Raw genomic sequence first — 19,721 nt, forward strand, 5'->3', positions numbered from 1 at the left:
CAGTGACAGTGAAGCTGATTTGAAACATGAAAACAGCTTTAAATACCTGCGTTTTTGACTGGAGTTTGGTTTGGATTTTTTAATGAAAAATGTATTATCAAACCGGTTGCTGATTAATTTAAATTAATTTAGTTCGTTTTCTGTCGATCAACTAATCATTGAATGGTCTAATCTAATTAAAATGGACTTAATTAGGCAGAAATAGACTTCCGCAGAAGGTGCTTTAAACACAAACTAACCTACGGAGACAAACACCACCAGGACAGATATGAATATTTCTTGCACACAAACATGTTTATTAGACAGAGAGTCGAGAGTAGCTCAGTAGTTTGAGCAAGACACTAACACTGTCAGGGTTTGGGGTTTCATTCCCTGTTAAACTGGTTGAGTCTTCAAACTGAAACCGTTTTTACTGAAGTTTCGACCAAAACTCTGGATGTTTGTGGACGATATTTAAAGGGGTTTGTTTGTTTGTTTGTTTGAGGGTAACTTTTTGAAGATATTTTACATTTCTTACCAAACTGCCTTAATGTCCATTTTGTCTTTAATTTTTACCGCAGACGAGAGCATCCTCGTTGTTCCAGGTTGAAGGTGACAAATTTCTCCCATTTTCTGGGAAACGTGGATGAAATATTTCCCTCACTGTGATCACCCGATGCTTAAATTTCATCCCAGTGTTTTATCCCAAAATATTTTAACAGAAGAAGTGAGAATGACTATCCATGGTTTTCCAACCAACCTCCCTCCAGATATTTGAGATTTTAAAACATTTGGATAATGTGTCATCTGACTCTTAACATTATGAAGCATTTTTAAGGATCCTTAAAATCAAATGAACTTGTTGTTCTTGATCAGATGACAAACATGCTGTAACTGATGTATGTGTGTTGTATTCAGTGTAACAGCTGCTTGTTCACAGCAGCACAAATATAAACCGGCTGATTTCTGAGTTCAGTTCAGTCGGTGAGTTTTTGGCTGCTCTCAGTGCAGTTCAGCCTTCAGGGCTGCAGCTAATGATTCACTAAAGATGTTCAATTAGTTCAATTAATCTGCCAATTATTTTCTCAGTCAATCCTTTACAATACATCAACGTGACGAACGTGACCAACAGAGAAGATCAGGGAACATCTGATCACAGAGGAAGTCAGACCAGTATCAGACCAGGTTTTTGTGATCCACATTATGGTCTATACTGCGGTTTGAGTCTCCAGGACAATGGACACACATTTAATCTAAATTGTGATTTAACAACAGAGACAGCGAGGACGGATCCTGAAGTGAACGTCTGAGCCAAGGAGGGACTGGAGACCAGGATCTGAACCTGTTCTGAGGACGGTGCCGCTTCTCTCTGCTGTTAAACATGCGATCAGAGTTTTACTGGTTAAAGAAACAAAACCTTTCTGTCCTGTAACGGAGTCCACCTGCCTGGCTGCTGGTCTCTGCAGGTGTGGACAGGTGAGTCCTCTCAGCACTGCGTCTCCTTGGTGTCGATCTGATGTTGTCTCTGCAGTCTGAACAGCGTCGCCTTCCCGCTGCGACTCGACACACTTTTCTCCGTCAGGTCCTCGAAGGAGCGCTGAGTCGACCCCGTCGGGCGCCCGAACGCCTCCTCCAGGGCCTCCTGGTCCAGGCGTGAGTCGAAGCTGGGGTCCTCCTGGATGGTGGCCATGCGCGGGCTGTCCAAAGGGGGGTAGCCAGGAGAGGGGGCAGGCCCGAGGACAGGGTCTGGACCGGGGCAGGAGACCGGAGGGGTGCTGGTCTGTTGGGGGCCGGACGCCTGGAAACGCAGCCCAGTGGCGGCGGTGGCAGTGGGGAAGGTTGGAGGTTTGAAGATCCTCACAGAGGCAGACTCCAGGCTGCTCAGGAGCTCGGCATTCTGGGAAAATGAACAGTCAGTGTGTTGAGCTGGTTTAAAAAAAACATCATCATATTACTGTATACATGTCAGTATATTTATAATATACAGTATTCATATATATATACAAATATATATTTATATTTATATATTTTTGTATAAATACACTCACACTGGGGAAGAACAGAGACTTGGTGGTCTGTTCATATTGTTGATCCAGTTTCTTGTCCTGAAAGAACAAAGAGAGAAAACTTTAAAAACAAAGTTTTTTTATTGATTGAAGAAAAATACCAAACAGGAAACTGAACTCATCTGCTCTTGGAGCTGAATGTTCAAGATCACAACACAGAAACTGAACACTAAACTGTGAGTTTAACTCAGTCAGCATATTTCACAATGTTGGGCCAAAGGAGCCTGAAATCTGTTTATCTCCTGCAGCCAGCTCCATACCAGACTCCCTTTAAAACTCTCTGAATTTAAGATCACTCTGAACGAGTGCAGCGAAATCTGCAGTGAAGAAGAGTCGAGCTCTGAAGACCGATGGACTCTGATCAGGACCGGCTGGGACAATGATAATGATGTGTGCTTAGACCCACCACACAGTGGACCAGGATGCTGAAAGGGATCCAGAACAGCAGAGAGAACGCCACCACTGAACCCACGATGTTATCAGCCAGAAACTTCCCGAATGTGTTGATGTCCAGTTTGTCGATGAAGTCCCACAGACGCTCCACCACGTCCTGGACCTGCTTCATACACTTCCCCTGCAGAGACATCCAAACGTTTCATGTCAAGCTTTAGTTTCAGGAGTTTCAGGAGAAACAGAGTGCTGGTGAAGCGCCTCACCGCTCCGTCACAGAAGCCCACGGTGCAGGGCTTCCCCTTCCGCAGGAACAGGAAGTTGCCCGTTTGGTCCCGGTAGGGAGCGCAGACGCCGCCGCGGCTCCGACAGCAGACCTTACACGACGAGTTGGTTTCTACACAGAGGACAGAAACATGTCATAGTTTTAGGACACATGCAGCCGTGTAGCTTTCGGCTGTCACTGTGTGTTGAAGTGGAACTCTCCACAGCGTCGCACCGTTGCAGGCGCAGGGCTGCAGCTTCAGGACGGCCTGACAGAAAGGAACACACTCTCCGTTCAGACACTCTCCGTTGTCCAGACACACCGTTTTATCCGCGGCGTTCTCCGGAGGAGGACACTCGCTGCTGTTTCCTGTGGACACAAACACACAGCAGCTCAGTCGGCGGCACTCGGAGCCTCCACACGACATGCGGTGATGCACTGAAACCTGACCTGTGCAGTACGAGTGTCCTTTACAGGTGGCGTCGATGGGCTCCTGGCAGACTTGACCTTCAGACTCGAACACGCAGTTTTTACAGCACGCACTGTTCCTGTCACTGAGCACAGAGAGGACGGATCCACGTCACTACTGTTCATAGTTGTGGTGTCCAACGTGTGTTTTCAGATGCAATAATCTGTAAAACCTGCTGCTACAACCTAAAGGGTCTGGACCCCGGTGGGATCTCTCATTCTGCTTCTCAGCGGCCACAAACAGAAAGGGAAGGAAGACGTTAGCAGAAGAAGACTAACAAGGAAAAGCTGGATCTGTGCAGCTGTTCGGACATTATTTTATTTTTATTATTTATTTATTCGACTCGTTTAAACTAAACGCTGCATGTCTCTGAGAGACATTCGGACGTCTCTGAGCTCTGGGGGTCTCTGACCTGCACTGAGCTCCGGCTCTCAGCCGGCACTTGGTGGTGCAGCAGCGGTCTGAGTTCATGTGCAGCAGCCCCGGGTCGCACTCCTCGCCCTGCTCCACCCGAGAGTTACTGCACACATTGATGTTCCTCTTCTTGAAGCAGGACGGAGCCTTGGACCTCAGACGCTTCACGATGGAGCGCTTACTGCAGTTGGAGAACATCTGGGGGCACACCAGAGACTTCGTCAGTGAGCGACCTGTAAAAACCTCTGAGCAGCAGAGAACCGAGCCGCACCTTGTTGTTGACGTGGTCTCCGCTCACTGCGATGGGGTACATGACGTATTTCCCTCCCTGGTCCTCTCGGGGGGCGCAGTACGGGATGTTGTCGGGGTCGTGTTCTGCTCCGAAGTTGTGACCGAGCTCGTGAGTCGTCACCAGGTCCGCTTCCTGTGGAGACGACCAGACAACCTGAACACCTGAACAGGAACTCTTACATCAACAGTTTCCTCCAGCGACCAACAAACGTTAAATCTGCTGCTTTCAGAGAAAAGACAACAACGGCGGTCATTCACTTCTTTCTGTATTTATTATTGGACATTTATGTTGAACTGCAGGAGTTTGGTGCTCTTGTACGTTTAGAGAGAGTTCAGACCATAAACAGGCCTGTGCTGCTTCAGGTTCAGATGAGACAATGACAGTAATGAACACAAGGGGGCGCCCCACTGATCCAAAACACTGTGTTTGACACGTTCATTGAAAGAAATGATGCTGATATTTAAAACAATCACAGCTCTTTCTTTCAGTAACTGACGGAGCTTCGTGAATGTGCACTAACATGAGTGTGTCGGGAACCGGCCCACCTTAGTCAGGATGGTCTTCCCGTAGTTCTTGGTGCTGGTCAGACCCGTGTTCAGGTAGATGGCTCTTTGTTCGTTTGAAGATGAAGGACAGGCTTGAGAACAAACACATCAGTCATTACTTCTGCTGTTTGAAGACAATCAGGGACTTTGACAAGTCAGCAGGACTTTACCTTTGGAGCAGAGACCTCCGGGGATGTCCGGCTTGGACGGGGCGACGTAGGCCAGACCCAGAGTGCCCTCATCAAAGTCCTGATAGGTGAAGAGGTGAGCCAGGCAGACGTTGGAGGCTTTCTCCGCGATGTCGACACTGAACTGCTGCAGGGACACGAAACAGAGACGAGAGACCATTTCAGATCCACATCCCAGACTCTTACAGGTGGCGTTCCCCTTTAATCCTTCACCTGCTGTTATAATTAGTCTGTCAGTCAGCTGTTTACCTCCAGCAGCTTCTTGACGTCCCAGATGTCTCGACCCTCCACCGGACTCCCTTTCATGTTGAAGTGGTTTTTCCCTGCGGGGACGGCGGTTGGACTCCTCTCGATGATGATCTGACAGCAGACAGCAGGGTTTCAGTGCCACACGTGGTCTACAGGATGTTTCAGAGGAAGAGGTTCAGTGTCCTCACCTGTTGGATCTGAACGCCGTAACCTGTGAACTCATCGTCCCACGACGTGTTCCTGTAGATGTCGTCCACTCGATCGATCAGTTCGATCTGAGAACACAGTCGGGCGGGGGGGGGGGTTGATCGTCGCTGCAGGTCAAATGAAAACTGTATGTGAAGACCGAGTACTGACCAGGTAGTTGAGGGTGGTGCTCTCCTCCTCTCGGCCCATATGTTTAAAGAATCGGTGGTCGGCCACCAGCAGCAGAGGACAGGTGTTCTTCAGGTGATCGTGGACCTGACGCTTCCCTCTGAACACAGACTCTATCAACACAAAGACCAGGACCAAAGACCACAACGACACCGTCAACTTATTATGATTTATTACATGAAACCGCTACGATAAAGATGCTTTTAATATAAACTCAACAGCAGCTGCAGGAAGTGTTGAGTTACATTAAAAGCTCTTTTTTCACAATAACAGCTCCTTTTAGCTGCTGCATTAGCCTCATAATGAGCCAGTCATATAAAGAATATAATCTAACATAATCACACAACACGTGAAACAGAAAACCTTCTTCTGACCTTCTTCCTCTTGGCCCTCCAACGTGGCGGTCTTGACGCCATCAGGCAGGATGTGTCCGGGGTCAGAGGTCAAGTAGCCGCAGACTGAAGGCTGGTGCAGTCGGCTGAGGTTCCTGATGTCCTCTGAGCGGTAGATCAGCAGACGGCCGTCAGGGGGCGCCGACGTGAACCTCCACAGAGGCTGAAGGAGAGAAGAAGAATGACAGCGGGAGACGCCAAGTCCACCACGTTACTACTGGATGAACTGTCATGAAATTTTGGACAATTAGCTGAAGTTTAGAGCTTTTTTTGTAATTCGGCGATTGTTTTGTCAGTAAAATGCCAGAAAATAGTGCAAATTGTGCGAGGTGATGTCTTCAGATGTCAAAAGATATTCGGTTTATTAATATCTTTGACAAAGAAAAGCAACAAAACGTCACATTTAAGAAGCCAAACAGCAAATGTTTCCTTTCAAAATGACAAACAATTACATTTTCTGCAGATCAACGACTGAGTTCAGCATTTAGCTCAAAGCGCTGTTTCTCAGTCCAGCCTCAAGTAAAATAAAATATATAAATATATTGTATACAATGTTTTTCAAATGTTTTTTGGGTGATGGCTGTTTGTGTCATGTGATCTGACTGTAGGAGGCGCTGTATATATTTGTCCTGTTTTCTTCTCGTGGATTTTTCCCTGACGAAGACGTTTCAGGTTGAGACGTCCACTAACAGAAACGCCTGCGTGTCCTTTGCTCATGTTCACCTCGATGTTGTACTCTGCCTCGTCAGTCAGGATGCGAGCTGAGAACTCGTGGTCGTCTATGTGAGCCTGAACTCGAGAGTTTTCTTCTCCTGGAACAGAAGAAACAGAAAGAAAGCGTCAGTCTGCTGTGATTCTTTCCTTCTCTGATCTTTCCGGCTGATCCGTCTTACCGATGACGTGTCCGCTGAAGTAGTTGTGTCTGTTGACCGAGTAGCTTCGCTCCCGGCCGTCCTCGTCCACCACGACGGCTCTGAAGTCCTCCGTGAACAGCTGCTCGTTGGTCCTCAGGTACAGTCTGAAGTGCCTACACACACACACACAAACACACACTGTTGCTTTCTGGGGTCTTTGTGATTCCCCACACTGAACGAAGCGTGGACTCTGACCTCTGCAGGGCGTCGAAGCTGAGCAGCTTCTCCACGTGACTTTGAGTTTGGACGTCGCGGCGGCGGACGGAGTGAGTCTGCAGGCTGGAGAGAGGCAGCACGTCGAAGTCCTCCAGCATCGACCTGAGAGACGCTGCAGAGGGAACAGAGGCTCAGGCGTTCACAGAGTCCTAAACTCTGCTGTGATTGGCTCAGAGACCCGGACCGATCAAAATATTGATGACTTAACGTAATCGATCTGTCAGCAGCGCCACCTGCTGTACGTGTCATTTCCATCCGGCTCTGCTGAAGTCATGAAACTAATATTTCATATTTTTAAGTCAATATTTTACTTATGATGTCGTAGTTATGATTTTAAGCACAATCAATGTTTTGACATAATATCTTCTTACTTCGATTTACGAACATTTAACATTTTGATTTATACCTCATACCTCATAATCTTGATTTCAAAATTCATTCAGCAAGTCGACATTTTAACTTTGAGTATACATTTTTTCATATACTGTCTCTAAATGATGACATACTGTCTCATACTTTTGATTTACTTTCTCCAAATTATGAGATAAGATACGAAATAATAAGTAACAGGTATGAGTTAGAAGAAGATTGGCAAGACGAGATAGAAAGACTTACTTTCTGCTCATTTTGATTTACTATCTCATCATTTTAACCTAGTGTGAGATATGAGAAGGTCAGTAAGTAGTACGATATATTGTGCATATAAACTAAGATATAAGATATTAAACCAAAATTTGACTCAGTGTCTCATAATTGCAACTTTAAAAGTCATAATTTTGACTCCCATTCACATAATTTTGAATGAAATGTTAGATTGTAAGTATTTCATAATGTTGATTTATTATCTATTAACACTCTGTCACCCTCTGAAAATATGACTTAGTATCTCGTGATTTTAATTTACTTCAAAAAATGTGGACTAATTATTTTTTATATAAAATGTACTATAAGATAGTAAGTAACACAGACTAAGTAGTAACTAAAATATAGGATATTAAACCAAAACTGGGACGTGGACATTGACTTATAATCTCATAATAATAATAATGTTTATGACAACCTGTTACATAATTCTGACTTACAATCATGTTTTGACTCATTGTCTCATAATTATGACTTGTAAAATCAACATTGTGATTTCCTTATTTTGACTTCAAAACTCAATATTAAATATAAATATAAATATTATGTCTTCATTTTGATTTGCCAGGAGTTCTTTATGTTTTATCATTCCTGACTTTTCATTTGATTTTTATATCTTTCTGGCGGCTTTGAGCTTCCATACCTTCTACATTAACTTCGTTGTTTTCTCATTAAACGTTGAACCACACATTGAAATAAAACATGTGAACACTTACTGAAATGTTCCTCTTCGGAGTCTGCGGGCGGAGAAATGGCGGCTTCCGTTAAAACGATAAAAACAGTTAAAAGAGTGACTTCTTGTCTCATGTTTGATTTGACTGATGGATGTTTAATCCGCGGGATGGAAAAAACTCGTCGCTGCTTGTTTCACTTTGAAGTCGCGACGCATCGGATTTAAGACTTTAACGACAGTTTAGATAAAAACTTGAGATTAAAAACACTTTAAACTGAAAGTTGAGTGAACGTCGTCCAGCTGAAGTCTTCGCTGTCTTTAAAAAATGTAGAAAGACGCGTCCAGTCCGCAAAACCAGGAAGACCGACAGCTGCCGAGACAAGCTAGCTGGGACCCGGAGAGGCGGGACGGAAGTACGTCTCACTGCCTTCACAATAAGAGCAGAACGTTTGGCGAACAAAAGCACATTTTATATAGAAAGTTTTTGGCACAAAGTAATCAATACTTGAAGTAAGATTTAGAGAAGAAATCTAAATCTTAAAAGTTAGTTGAATGAAACTTAGTTAATACAGAGGTGCCGGGCTGAAGCCAGGATTGTAAAAGTAATGAGGTCAAATACAAACACTGATAAATAAATACATGTATAAGAATACATAGACAGTACACACATAGATTCATTGAAAAATAAACGTGATAGATATGGATGAGATAAATAAATAATGAAAAATAAATATACGATTATATGGTAAATAAATAGAGTTCAAATCCCTGAAAAGGAGTCCAGCCATGGAAAATGCTTAAAAATACGAAAAACGGGAATATTGTTTAATATGTTTTATATTCCTGATTGTTATTATTGTTGTAGAAAATAACCATGTAGCTAAAATGTTTCCCAGAAAAGGCTTTACTTTGAAAATCCGTCGTCGTGTTGTGCTCTTGTTGTCGCGAGCCTGACGCACGCTGAGTCAAGCACGCTGGAATCCAAAAAGCTCCTGAACAAAAAATAAAAATCTGTGATTTGACGTGATTTTTTACAGTGTTGCGTGTTAACGGAGAGAAAGCGGCGCAAAAAAACATCAAGTGAACAAGATGAAGGTGAAACACGTCGTCCGTCTTATGTAAGAGAATCAACACAGAGACATCTGGCAGCTCTATTTATAACATCTGACCTCATCCAGATCCGCTTTTACTACGAGAGAAACAACCGGAACAAGTGCAACACACATCACAAGAAACTGAAGAAAGCTGCAGAAACCAACTCAGGCGCTACATGGACGCGTATAATACATCATTGTATTTATATATGATGGTTTATCATATATATGAGATACATTAATACAATGTAAAAGTGATGATTCACTCCATGTTTTACCTGTCTTCATAGTCATGTGCAGAGGACAGGAAATGTGCTTGTGCTGTTGTTTAGACACCTTAGTTTTATTTATTTATTTATTTATTTATTCATTTAGATAGATAGATAGATAGATAGATAGATAGATAGATAGTGTTCCTCCCAAATGTACAACAGAGCGCAACAGGAAATCATTCCTTCAATCCATCAAACTGTTCAACTCCTCCCTCTGAGTGTCGACACTCAGGAAGAGACTGGAAACCTGGACCTACTTCACCTGCCATATACTCCCTCACTATTTATTCTTTAAATGTTTCAGTTCAATACATATATAGTCATACACAACAGTGCTATACATATATATATATATATACATTGTTATTGTATATATCTTTTACTTTTATTTTTCACTTAAATACTGTAAATGTGTATATTTTTATTTTCTATTTCTTATTTTTATATTTTGTACATACTTTTAGCTCTAAATTATGCTACTTTCTACTCTTGAATGGGAGCACCGGTACTGTACAATTTCCCCCCGGGATCAATAAAGTATTTCTGATTCTGATTTCTGATATCTTCAGTATAATGAAGCTGCTGTAAAGAGATTATACTGTTTGTTTGTTTTCAGATGTTCACGTATCTTACGCTCCGTGTTAAACTGGCTCTTGGAGTCAAAGTTCAAATATGTTTTCAAATTATTCAATATGTCAAATCACAGAAACACAGAACATCTGTGAGAAAAGTGGAGTAAGTTGTAGTTCATGTTCCGGACTATGAGCGGCAGCAGAGTGCCGTAGCGTGTTTAGACCACCGGAAATGGTAGAAGAAGAAGTAAATCCCAAACAAACCCTCCACATGTGGATCTGTGGACAAACTGCAGATTCAAATTTAAAACTACCAGATTAAACGGTTGTTTTAAAGTAAAGATGGACGAAGAAGATACGGTAATTGACGTTGCCCTTCTCCTTTACTTTGGTAAAGATGGTAGCTAATGTTACTAACTTGTAAGCTAACTGTTAGCTGTTAAAGAGTGCGAACTTGGTGTTAGCTAGCCGGTCCTAACCAAACTCCATTCAATTATTTGTCGTTTTTGTGTTATTTCGCGCTTAAGTCATATTACAACTAAGATTTAACAATACTTAAAGCCACTTTAAGTGTGTGTGTGTGTGTGTGTGTGTGTGTGTGTGTGTGTGTGTGTGTGTGTGTGTGTGTGTTCAGGCCGGGTACAGGGAGGCCTGTGCTCAGTGTTCAGCGGTGGATTGGGGAGTTTCAGATGAGGGTCGTTTCTACTGCAGGTCCTGCCACAACGTCATTGAGGTAAACAACAGCTGATCTGATGTTATGACAGTAAACAATAAAGGGTCACTGATTTTACACATGCAGATGAGTTTCCTGCATCCTCAGTCTCGTTCTAACAGAAGTAATTATGCTCTCTGGTCAGTATTTGATATTATTGTCTTGTTACCAACTTGGTGTTCACCAAACTTCTAAGAATTGCACTTAAACTCGGAAGTGTCTAATGATGAATTACAGACAGTCAGACACGATTTACCCTCCATCTGCCACACTGTGCCAGTGATATGGTTCTGCAAAGAAAATCAAAATGACATTTTAAGAAATATACTTGTGTGAAATCCTAAATATATCCAACAACCTGATGTGTTTAGATGATATAAATTTAAATGGATGAAACATCAGGAAATCTGCTGAAATGGAAACAAAAAGAAAACAGGAAAGATGTTCTGCTGCTGGTAGACGAGATGAGTTAGTGAAAGTATATAGGGAGCAGAATGTAGTTCCACACTGTCAAGTGTAGTCAATGAAGAAGCATAAAAAGTAATTGCACACAAATTTAAATAATCAATGTAAACTAAAAAGATTAGTGTAACATCCTGTCAAATATTCCAGTCAGGACCGATGATATTTCGTATGTTGGTGTGTGTTCACTTCGGTCTCTCTGACATTTAAGGAGCATTTTAAGGCGTAAAAGTGAAGATGTTTGTGTGACGGAGGTTTTAGTTTCAGGCTGCAGTACTGCTGTGCGTCAGCAGGTGGCAGCGTTCTGTTTGTTTCCAGCATGTTATGATAATGTGAACGTGTTCAAACATCCTCAGAGAACCAGAGAGGTGGTGGACCCCAACTTCACTCCCGGTTCCACCAGGATCTCCACCATCGGCAGAGGAGCCAGAACCAAGAGGGCCGGTGAGTGTTTCTGTGTCCCGCCCCCCCGAAGTCCTCCAGAGTCTTAAAACAAACTAAACCAGGTTCTAACACGTTCATGTCACCTCAGTCACAGTTTGAAAGGAGGTTCATTTCAGATCGAATCTGTCAAAACAGACGAAAAGATTCTGTTCAGTGATAGAAAACGTTGATCTGCACATTATTTTTATTATTTTTTTAGATCAGATGTTCTTCTTTTGAATATTATTTTGAGCTCTGGGAAACTGAGATGGGCATTTCTTGACATTTTATAGTTTAAATGAATATTAAAATAATCGCTAGTTGCAGCATGAATGCAACATTTCATCTGTCAATACCTTAAAGGAGCTCACCTATAAACAGAAAGTGAGGCGATGGAAGACCTTCTGCTCATTTATAAATGTAGATTTGTACGTTTGAGTGAAAGGTCGGGTTGGTGTTTCAGAGCGCGGCCGTCAGTGGATGATCTGTGAGGGCTTCCAGTTCATCCTGAGGAACCAGGCCACCGCTCTGCTCAGACTGGGAGTCAGTCCACACTTTAAGGTCCGTCTTTGCACCTTTCATTAAACCTGGGGGGGCAGCTGGAGTACGACTCCCTGATGATTTCAATGTGCCGTTTCAGGACGAGGTCTTGTGTCAGCTGTGGAGACTCTACCTGCAGAAGAGTCGACAGGCCTACACCCACAACCCAGTGAAGAGGGCCAAGTTTAAAGTGGTCAGTTCACAAATATATATACGTTATTTATACTTCATCTTTTAGAGATAACTGTTGAAGCCTTCTAACCCTAAACCTGTTTTTCACGAGAGACTTGATCCAAATAGAAGCTGGTTTCATTTTGGATCTGGTTCCACGTCTGTAAAATAATTCTTTAAGCTTTGAATCAAACGAATCTCTTATCAAATCTTTTTATATCTCATCTTTCTTACTTATTATTATGAGTGAAGAGCCATGTAGAAAACCTTCAGGTCGTTATTCAGAAATTTGAACTTTCTTTAGTTATTGAATATTAAGTTTGTTCTAACTTTTGTGATGTAAAACTGTGAAAAGCCAAACTTAAATAGATTCGATAAGGAGTTTGAAAGGATTCACATTTGATAAAATGCTGGGAAACTGTCTGTCTGTCTCCCCTCAGCGAGGTCCGGACTCGGACTCGGAGAGTGCAGCCGAGTCGTCTGTCAAGTCGGCCAGTGAGACAGACGGAGAGACGAACTGGTCCAGCACCGCCGGGTCCAACGCAGGTAGTCTTCGAGGCAACATGTTAAATGTGCAATAAAGTCAGTGGACTCTGGGACGGTTTAATGAAATGTTGTTATATAAATCACATTTCTCAGTGAAGAACATCTGTGTGTTGAAATCAAACCTTTAATCAAGCTGAAGGCCAAACATCCACAGCAATATTCTGGGTTTTTCAAAATGAAATGAATAATAATAATAATCTGCCCTTGTTTTTGTGGAGAAACAACCTTAAACTCACTCAAGTTTTTTTTTTATTCTTTTAATAATCAGATGAGCAGAAATAGAAAATGAGATTTACAAACATCAGAAATGAAAATTAACCAGAGTTTCACTATAATCTGAACCTCATGAGGATGTTAAAGGACTCGTGGATTTTATATTTCCACCTGCTGTCTGCAGGTGGCATCACGTCTCCGTGATCTGAGCAGTAACATGTGACGGTATGAACGGCTTGTTTACCTCCAGAGAGCTCTGATGATTGGTCGCAGTATTCAGGCTCGGTGGACGCCGTCAGCTACCTGTCGACTCGGCTGAAGCGGACCTGTGGTCTGATGAGCATGAAGAAGACTTTGGCTCTTATCCACCTCGCTCTGATCTGGATCTGCGAGCCGCTGACGCTCAGCGACCTGCTCAGGTAACACAACACACACCTGCACAGGTAACACAACACACACCTGCTCAGGTAACACAACACACACCTGCACAGGTAACAACACACACCTTTGGTTTCAGGTTGGTGAATGAAGGTCACGTCCCGTATGTGAACGCCTACGAGGAACTTCCTGAGGAGATGAAGCTCGAGGGCAAAGACGCGCTCATCTTCAGAGTCGAGGTCAGAAAACCATCAGCTCCCAAAACGGAGTCAATACTGTAATCAATACTGAATCAATACTGTAATCAGTGAGATATTTAAAGGGCCGGCTCACTCAGATCGAGTGGTGTCTGTCCAGTCAGCTGGTTTTATGTGTCCAGGTTTAGTTTTTTATCATCTAAAACATTCAGCAGCAACTTTTCTATCAAACAGTTTTAGGCTGTGAATAATCTGAATGATCCACAGATAATAATCCACACAATAATCTGTCAGATTAAAGACACGCAGTCAGTGAAAAACTAACTATCAGCGCTGAAAGTTTTGTGAAATTGTTTTTCTCCTCAGAGTGTCCCGTCCCACCAGGCGGTGCATAAGGAGGCTCAGACTCTGGTTCTGTTCCTGCAGCTTCCTGCTTTTCCTCCAATCAGCCGCCAGAGTCTGCTGCACCCGGCTCTGCTCAGCCTGCGCTACCTGACCGACGCCAACCTGCCCGGTAACAACAACAACAACAACAACACTGATACTGATACTAACAACAACACTGATGCTAACAACAACAACACAGATACTAACAACAACAACACTGATACTAACAACAACACTGATACTAACAACAACACTGACACTAACAACAACACTGATACTAACAACAACAACAACAACACTGATACTAACAACAACAACACTGATACTAACAACACTGACACTAACAACAACAACAACAACAACACTGATACTAACAACAACAACAACACTGATACTAACAACAACAACACTGATATTAACAACAACTACAACACTGATACTAACAACAACAACACTGATACTAACAACAACAAAAACAACACTGATGCTAACAACAACAACACTGATGCTAACAACAACAACACTGATGCTAACAACAACAACACTGATGCTAACAACAACAACAACAACACTGATACTAACAACAACAACACTGATACTAACAACAACACTGATACTAACAACAACAACAACACTGATGCTAACAACAACAACACTGATGCTAACAACAACAACACTGATGCTAACAACAACAACAACAACACTGATACTAACAACAACAACACTGATACTAACAACAACAACAACACTGATGCTAACAACAACAACACTGATGCTAACAACAACAACACTGATACTAACAACAACAACACTGATGCTAACAACAACAACAGTAGTGATACTCACTGATGGTACAACCTGGCTGGATTAAACTCAGACGTGACGGTGAACTGTTTATTTTCCGTGTCTCGTCCCAGACGAGCTCCACCGGTGGTTCTGCAGGCTGATGAAGCGCGCCGGTATGGCGGATCAAACACTCAACACGTTCGACCCCTCGTCTCATCCCGTCCTGCCGCGGTACGACGTCCAGACCGCCGCCCTCCTCATCATCACCATGAAGCTCATCTTCGGCCTGGACGACCACACTGAATGGTATTTATTTACTTTTTTAAAGGATCAGTTCACCAAAATCACAAACACCTCATCTGTTGTTGTTGTTGTTGTCAGCTGGTGTTGTTGTTATTCTGTCCCTGTGTGTTTGTCCTTGTGTAATAGTAAAATTGGTTGGGTGTAACTGATCCTTTAATCAATATGTTAATAATATATATAATAATGATAATATAATGATATCCGACGGTAAAAACATTCCTGATAAATTCTGTAAACTGGTCTGATTGAACGGACTTCAGTGACGTTTTAGAGCCAATCAGGAACAAGATCAGCTGTGATGCGTTTCCTGCCCGGAGACGAAAGTTTGAATAGAATCAGTCAAACAGAGAGGGAAGGTTCAATTTCTCCAAAAACACACTGAAACCTTTTGAATCTGTTTGATTTGCAGCTAAAAGTAAAGAGTCACTTTGTGTCTTTCAGGGATTTATCCAATAACGCATGCGACCGGGACACCGCATGCGACCGGGACACCGCAGGTGACCGGGACACCGCAGGCGACCGGGACACCGCAGGCGACCGGGACAACGCAGGTGAGGGATCAGTTCCGTATTTCATCAAGACTCACTCTTTTTATTTTCTGCCCAAATGGAAATAAATCTTTGGATCTTTCAGCTGAAAGTCAACAGTTTCTGCTGTTTGAACCTTTTCATATCATCAGTGAATCAACAGCTTTAACTCAAACAGTTGGTTCACATTAATGTGAGAAACAAGAAATAGAATCAAACCGTCTCTTCGTCTTCTAAACAAACATCCAGGTTACTTAAAATATCCGTTTGTCAGACCGTCGCCGTCTGTCCGTGTTTTTACTCTTCAGTTGTAATCTGACATGAATCCTGAGTTTCTGCCGTGTGACAGGGAACATGTTCAACCTGAGGAGGTGGTACCGGCTGCTGCAGGCCGCTCTGATCCGAGCTCAGCAGAGGAGAGACCGCGACATCGCCAGGTGAGATATGAACTACCGTCACTCCTGGAGGGGTTGACCGGAGCTTAACGTGTGCAGGTTCATCACTCAGTGAACATTTTCAAACACAGCTCGACGTCGGAGTCTGAGCATCTTTGTATTTAGGTGTGTTTGAGGTTTTTTGGAGCTTTCTTTGTTTGTTCGTGATGAGTTTTACTCACTAATGTTCAGTATTGATCATCTGTCTCCCTCTCGTCTGCAGGAGACAGTGGAAGGCCAAGAAACCTCTTTACCCCAACAGGAAGGAGAAATGTGTCGTGGTGAAAAAGAAAAGTAAATATCTGTATGAGAGGAGAGTGTCGTGGTTACGTTAATATATATACATTGGTTATTCATGATCAATATCAATATGTATTGATTATGAAAACAGTTTAATTAATGGACTTTGTCCTGTTATTATACTGCAGTTCCCATGATGCTTTAGGGGATGTAAACAGGAAGTGTAATGTTGCCATGGAGTCAGCTGTGGGCTACAGCTTTTTGTTTTTTAGTCTATATTTGTTTCCATGTAGTCACATGGTCTCCATCGCAGCAGCTGAGTCAGCTGTTAGCAGCTCCTGTCTGCAGTGTCCTCGTGGACGGACAGACAGCTGTCACCGATCACTGAGACACTGAAGGAGGATTCTACCTTCATCACCTCCGTGATCTGGTAGACTGTAAACCAGATCTGACTCTGGTGTGTGAACTTATTGTCTCATTCATTGAGGCAGTGAGGCCGATATCCAATCAGCTGCTAGTAATGCTGTAACGTCTTTAAAGATCCAGAGACTAAAGCAGCGGCTGCTGGTGTCTCTGCAGGAACAGCGGAGCAGATGCAGATCTGTTTTGAGAAGCTGTCGTCTCGTCCGGCGGGCGTCGAGCGCCGCCATCCATCCAGCTTCAGGTTCTGTTGGGGGGACGAGGACGGAGCAGACGGTCCCAGTCTGCACCAGAAGAAGCTGGACGGAGTTTTGACCCTGAAACACGACGTCCTGACGCTGTCCAACCCCACATACTGGCACCCAGCCCTCAGACCCTGCAGACCCCGGTAGGCCTGCAGTGACGCGAGAACTATAAAGAGATTTATTATTTCATTTGATTCATTCTAATCTTTGTTTTAGCCTCAAACATCGTCCTGCAGGCGGAGAGGCTCTGATAGAGGTCCTGATTTCTCCTCCTCCTCCTTGTTCCCTCCTCCCTCCCCCTCCCCTCCCTCCTCCCTCCTCCTCCACAGGAAGTGCAGGAGTCATTACTCGGAGGTGGAGGCGACGCTGCCTCGGACGTTCGTGTGGCTGCTGCAGCTCTTCTCCTTCCTGCTGGACGTGAAGCCGGCATACCTGTACGAGGAGGTGCTGATGGTGGAGAGACGAGTGATCGGCAGCAAAATTCCCAAGAGGAGTAAGGGGACAAAGACCGGGACCGAGACCAGCATCAGGACCAGAGCTCAAGCCCGGACGCCACAGAGAGGACGAGAAACTGGAGTGACGAGATGAAAAACCTTCAGCCGATTGTTCGTTGGAGCGCAGGAATAAAAATGTAATGTCATGTTTCCATCGGTGCATTCAAGGAACGCTCTGAAATCAGAGCTCTGGTGGGGTCACACTCATCAAGTCAAACCCTGACATAATGGACGCTGTGTGAACGTCACAGGTTTGATTTCAGCAGCAGTCGGAGCCTTAAAGACACTGACACCAAAAACACATCTTCCAACTTCTCATCGTGTTTGTGTTGACAGTTTGTTCATGTTGAATTTGTGTCGAGTATTTTTATATTAAAGTCTCTTTTTTTTCCCCTGATGACTCATCTTGAATTTGGGGGTGTTACATAAATTTATCCAATCAGACGTGACTTAGGGTGAAACCATACCTGACTGTTAGCTAGCAGTTAGCTTGCTGTTAGCTTGTTAGCTAGCTGAGTGATGTCACAGCTGTGTTTGTATTTCAGCTGGTTAACTAAAAAAAAACAACGTGTTCATGAAATGGTCACATGACTGAAGCTGAAGACGGCTCACTTCTGCTGACCTGTCAGGTGAAGCCTGTCCTGCTCTCTGATTGGCTGCTGTCGCTCAGGTGTTCAAAAACAAAGTTACAGTAAAACGTGTCCTCGTTCCTTTTCTCCTTTTTTTTTTAACAATAATGTGTCATATTTAATATATATAAAACACTCAATTCTCTTTTTTCTGCTTTTCTCTGTTTCGTATCAGAAATCTGAACATCTTTTTGACAAAACAAATATTTGAAGACATCAAATAGTGTTTTTGGAAATTGTGACCGACATTTTATTGACCAACTGATCAATCGATCAAAATAATTGTTTGCTGCAGTCTTCCACTGAAATGTGAGTTTTCCAGGTGTTGGTGGTTCATGTTCTTTCAGCTTCTTAATGATAAATACACCAAAGAAGTTTGACAGGGATGGAAACTTCCTGCTGCACCTGAACAAGAATCTTTTGGTAAGTAAAACAAATCATCACGTGAAGCTACTCGAAAATATTAAGACAAAGTCATCGGAGGTCATGAATATCATAGTGGGTAAATAAACATCAGGTCATTCTGTTGTTGTCTTTATGTGCAGACAAAACTGAAATCAACAGTCTGATGGTTTGTTTATTCTCTTGTAGTCTTTTGTTTTTGTCCGTTTTATAATTGAAACTATTTTTGGACAAAACATTTAAAGACGTCACCTTCAGCTCATTTCATAGATGAAACACTGAATCTATGGATTGAGAAAATTATCCGCAGATCACTGAATATTGAAAAGACGTCGGTCTGTCCTCCTTCATGTTGACTGAGTGCAGAGTGAGAACAGCTGCCTGGTGTTTCCTCCTGCTTCATCTTTGTTTTGCCGGCTGACAGATCAGATCTGAAAACACTGAAGACAAAGAAACCTGAGAGCTGCAGTGACGGGAGGTGAACAGCAGGAGGCGACAGACACAGAGGAGGACTGAAACACTGCAGGTAGAAACAGATCACACACAGTCTGATGCAAACACACACACACACACACGTCATGTCTGTTATATTGCTGAAACACAGCTGCTGAAACATCTGTCACAACAACTAAAAGTTTCTTCTAATCATTCGTCATCAGAAGGACGTTTGATAGAAAGTGAAGCTCCTTAAATCTTCTTCTAAAACATGAAGAAGACTTCAGCTTCAGTCTGACATCACAAACAAATGGAGATGATGAACAGCTGATGAAGATGAAGATAAATTGACTTAAGTTAAACTCTCGAACTTTATTATAAACCTGAACTAACCAAAAAATCGATCCATTAATGGAGGAAATAATCAGCTGATTCATCCACAATGAACTAATAATCATTAGCTGATAGTTCAGAATGAGCTCCACCTCAACTCCAACAGTAACATCCTGCTTCACATTAATGAGGAGGAATAATCCTCTAATGACAGAATCTATAACAGGACAGACACAGGAGGACAGACACAGGGGACATCTGACTGCTGGAGTACTTTAAGGACAGTTTACTGATTGTACTCACAGACTTGTACTGCCGGAACATCTTCCATGCAGGAGTATTTGTACAGTGTGGTATTAGTACTTTTACTGCAGTGAAGGATCTGAGTACTTCCTCCAGGATGGAGAAATGTGCATTAAGAGTATATTCAGTTTCAG

The 19,721-nt window shown here is 43.0% G+C and overlaps 2 protein-coding genes across 2 annotated transcripts; one reads left to right on the plus strand and one right to left on the minus strand.

Annotated features, from left to right (window-relative positions):
• Positions 1 to 1,389: 1,389 nt before the first annotated feature.
• adam17b (ADAM metallopeptidase domain 17b) lies at positions 1,390 to 8,203 on the minus strand. The gene is made up of 18 exons (XM_070926136.1): positions 8,113 to 8,203; positions 6,734 to 6,866; positions 6,518 to 6,651; positions 6,348 to 6,436; positions 5,607 to 5,787; positions 5,215 to 5,345; positions 5,046 to 5,132; positions 4,858 to 4,968; positions 4,591 to 4,735; positions 4,421 to 4,512; positions 3,855 to 4,007; positions 3,582 to 3,781; positions 3,151 to 3,254; positions 2,935 to 3,069; positions 2,702 to 2,832; positions 2,452 to 2,619; positions 2,028 to 2,084; positions 1,390 to 1,876 (listed from the first exon to the last, which is right to left on the minus strand). The coding sequence occupies exons 1-18, from the start codon at positions 8,201 to 8,203 to the stop codon at positions 1,466 to 1,468; spliced, it is 2,553 nt and encodes an 850-aa protein (XP_070782237.1). The 3' UTR covers positions 1,390 to 1,465.
• Positions 8,204 to 10,297: 2,094 nt separating this feature from the next.
• taf1b (TATA box binding protein (Tbp)-associated factor, RNA polymerase I, B) lies at positions 10,298 to 17,851 on the plus strand. The gene is made up of 15 exons (XM_070926138.1): positions 10,298 to 10,367; positions 10,642 to 10,740; positions 11,538 to 11,625; positions 12,068 to 12,165; positions 12,245 to 12,337; positions 12,756 to 12,861; positions 13,325 to 13,493; positions 13,592 to 13,691; positions 14,016 to 14,163; positions 14,954 to 15,128; positions 15,567 to 15,604; positions 16,002 to 16,089; positions 16,310 to 16,380; positions 16,906 to 17,134; positions 17,321 to 17,851. Exons 1-15 carry the CDS (start codon positions 10,350 to 10,352, stop codon positions 17,577 to 17,579), a joined length of 1,779 nt encoding a protein of 592 aa, XP_070782239.1. The 5' UTR covers positions 10,298 to 10,349; the 3' UTR covers positions 17,580 to 17,851.
• Positions 17,852 to 19,721: the final 1,870 nt, after the last annotated feature.

The sequence above is a fragment of the Enoplosus armatus genome, chromosome 19, assembly GCF_043641665.1.
Source record: "Enoplosus armatus isolate fEnoArm2 chromosome 19, fEnoArm2.hap1, whole genome shotgun sequence".
Taxonomy (NCBI): domain Eukaryota; kingdom Metazoa; phylum Chordata; class Actinopteri; order Centrarchiformes; family Enoplosidae; genus Enoplosus; species Enoplosus armatus.

Bases quoted from the DNA above. Each gene is read 5' to 3' on its own strand.
- taf1b (XM_070926138.1), top strand. The intron at 13,494-13,591 runs GTAACACAACAC...CTTTGGTTTCAG, and splicing joins ACGCTCAGCGACCTGCTCAG to GTTGGTGAATGAAGGTCACG. The intron at 16,381-16,905 runs GTAAATATCTGT...GTGTCTCTGCAG, and splicing joins TGTCGTGGTGAAAAAGAAAA to GAACAGCGGAGCAGATGCAG.
- adam17b (XM_070926136.1), bottom strand. From the start codon at position 8,203: ATGAGACAAGAAGTCACTCTTTTAACTGTTTTTATCGTTTTAACGGAA. The intron at 6,652-6,733 runs GTCAGAGTCCAC...GTGTGTGTGTAG, and splicing joins AGCTTCGACGCCCTGCAGAG to GCACTTCAGACTGTACCTGA. The intron at 2,833-2,934 runs GTGCGACGCTGT...TCCTCTGTGTAG, and splicing joins GCAGCCCTGCGCCTGCAACG to AAACCAACTCGTCGTGTAAG.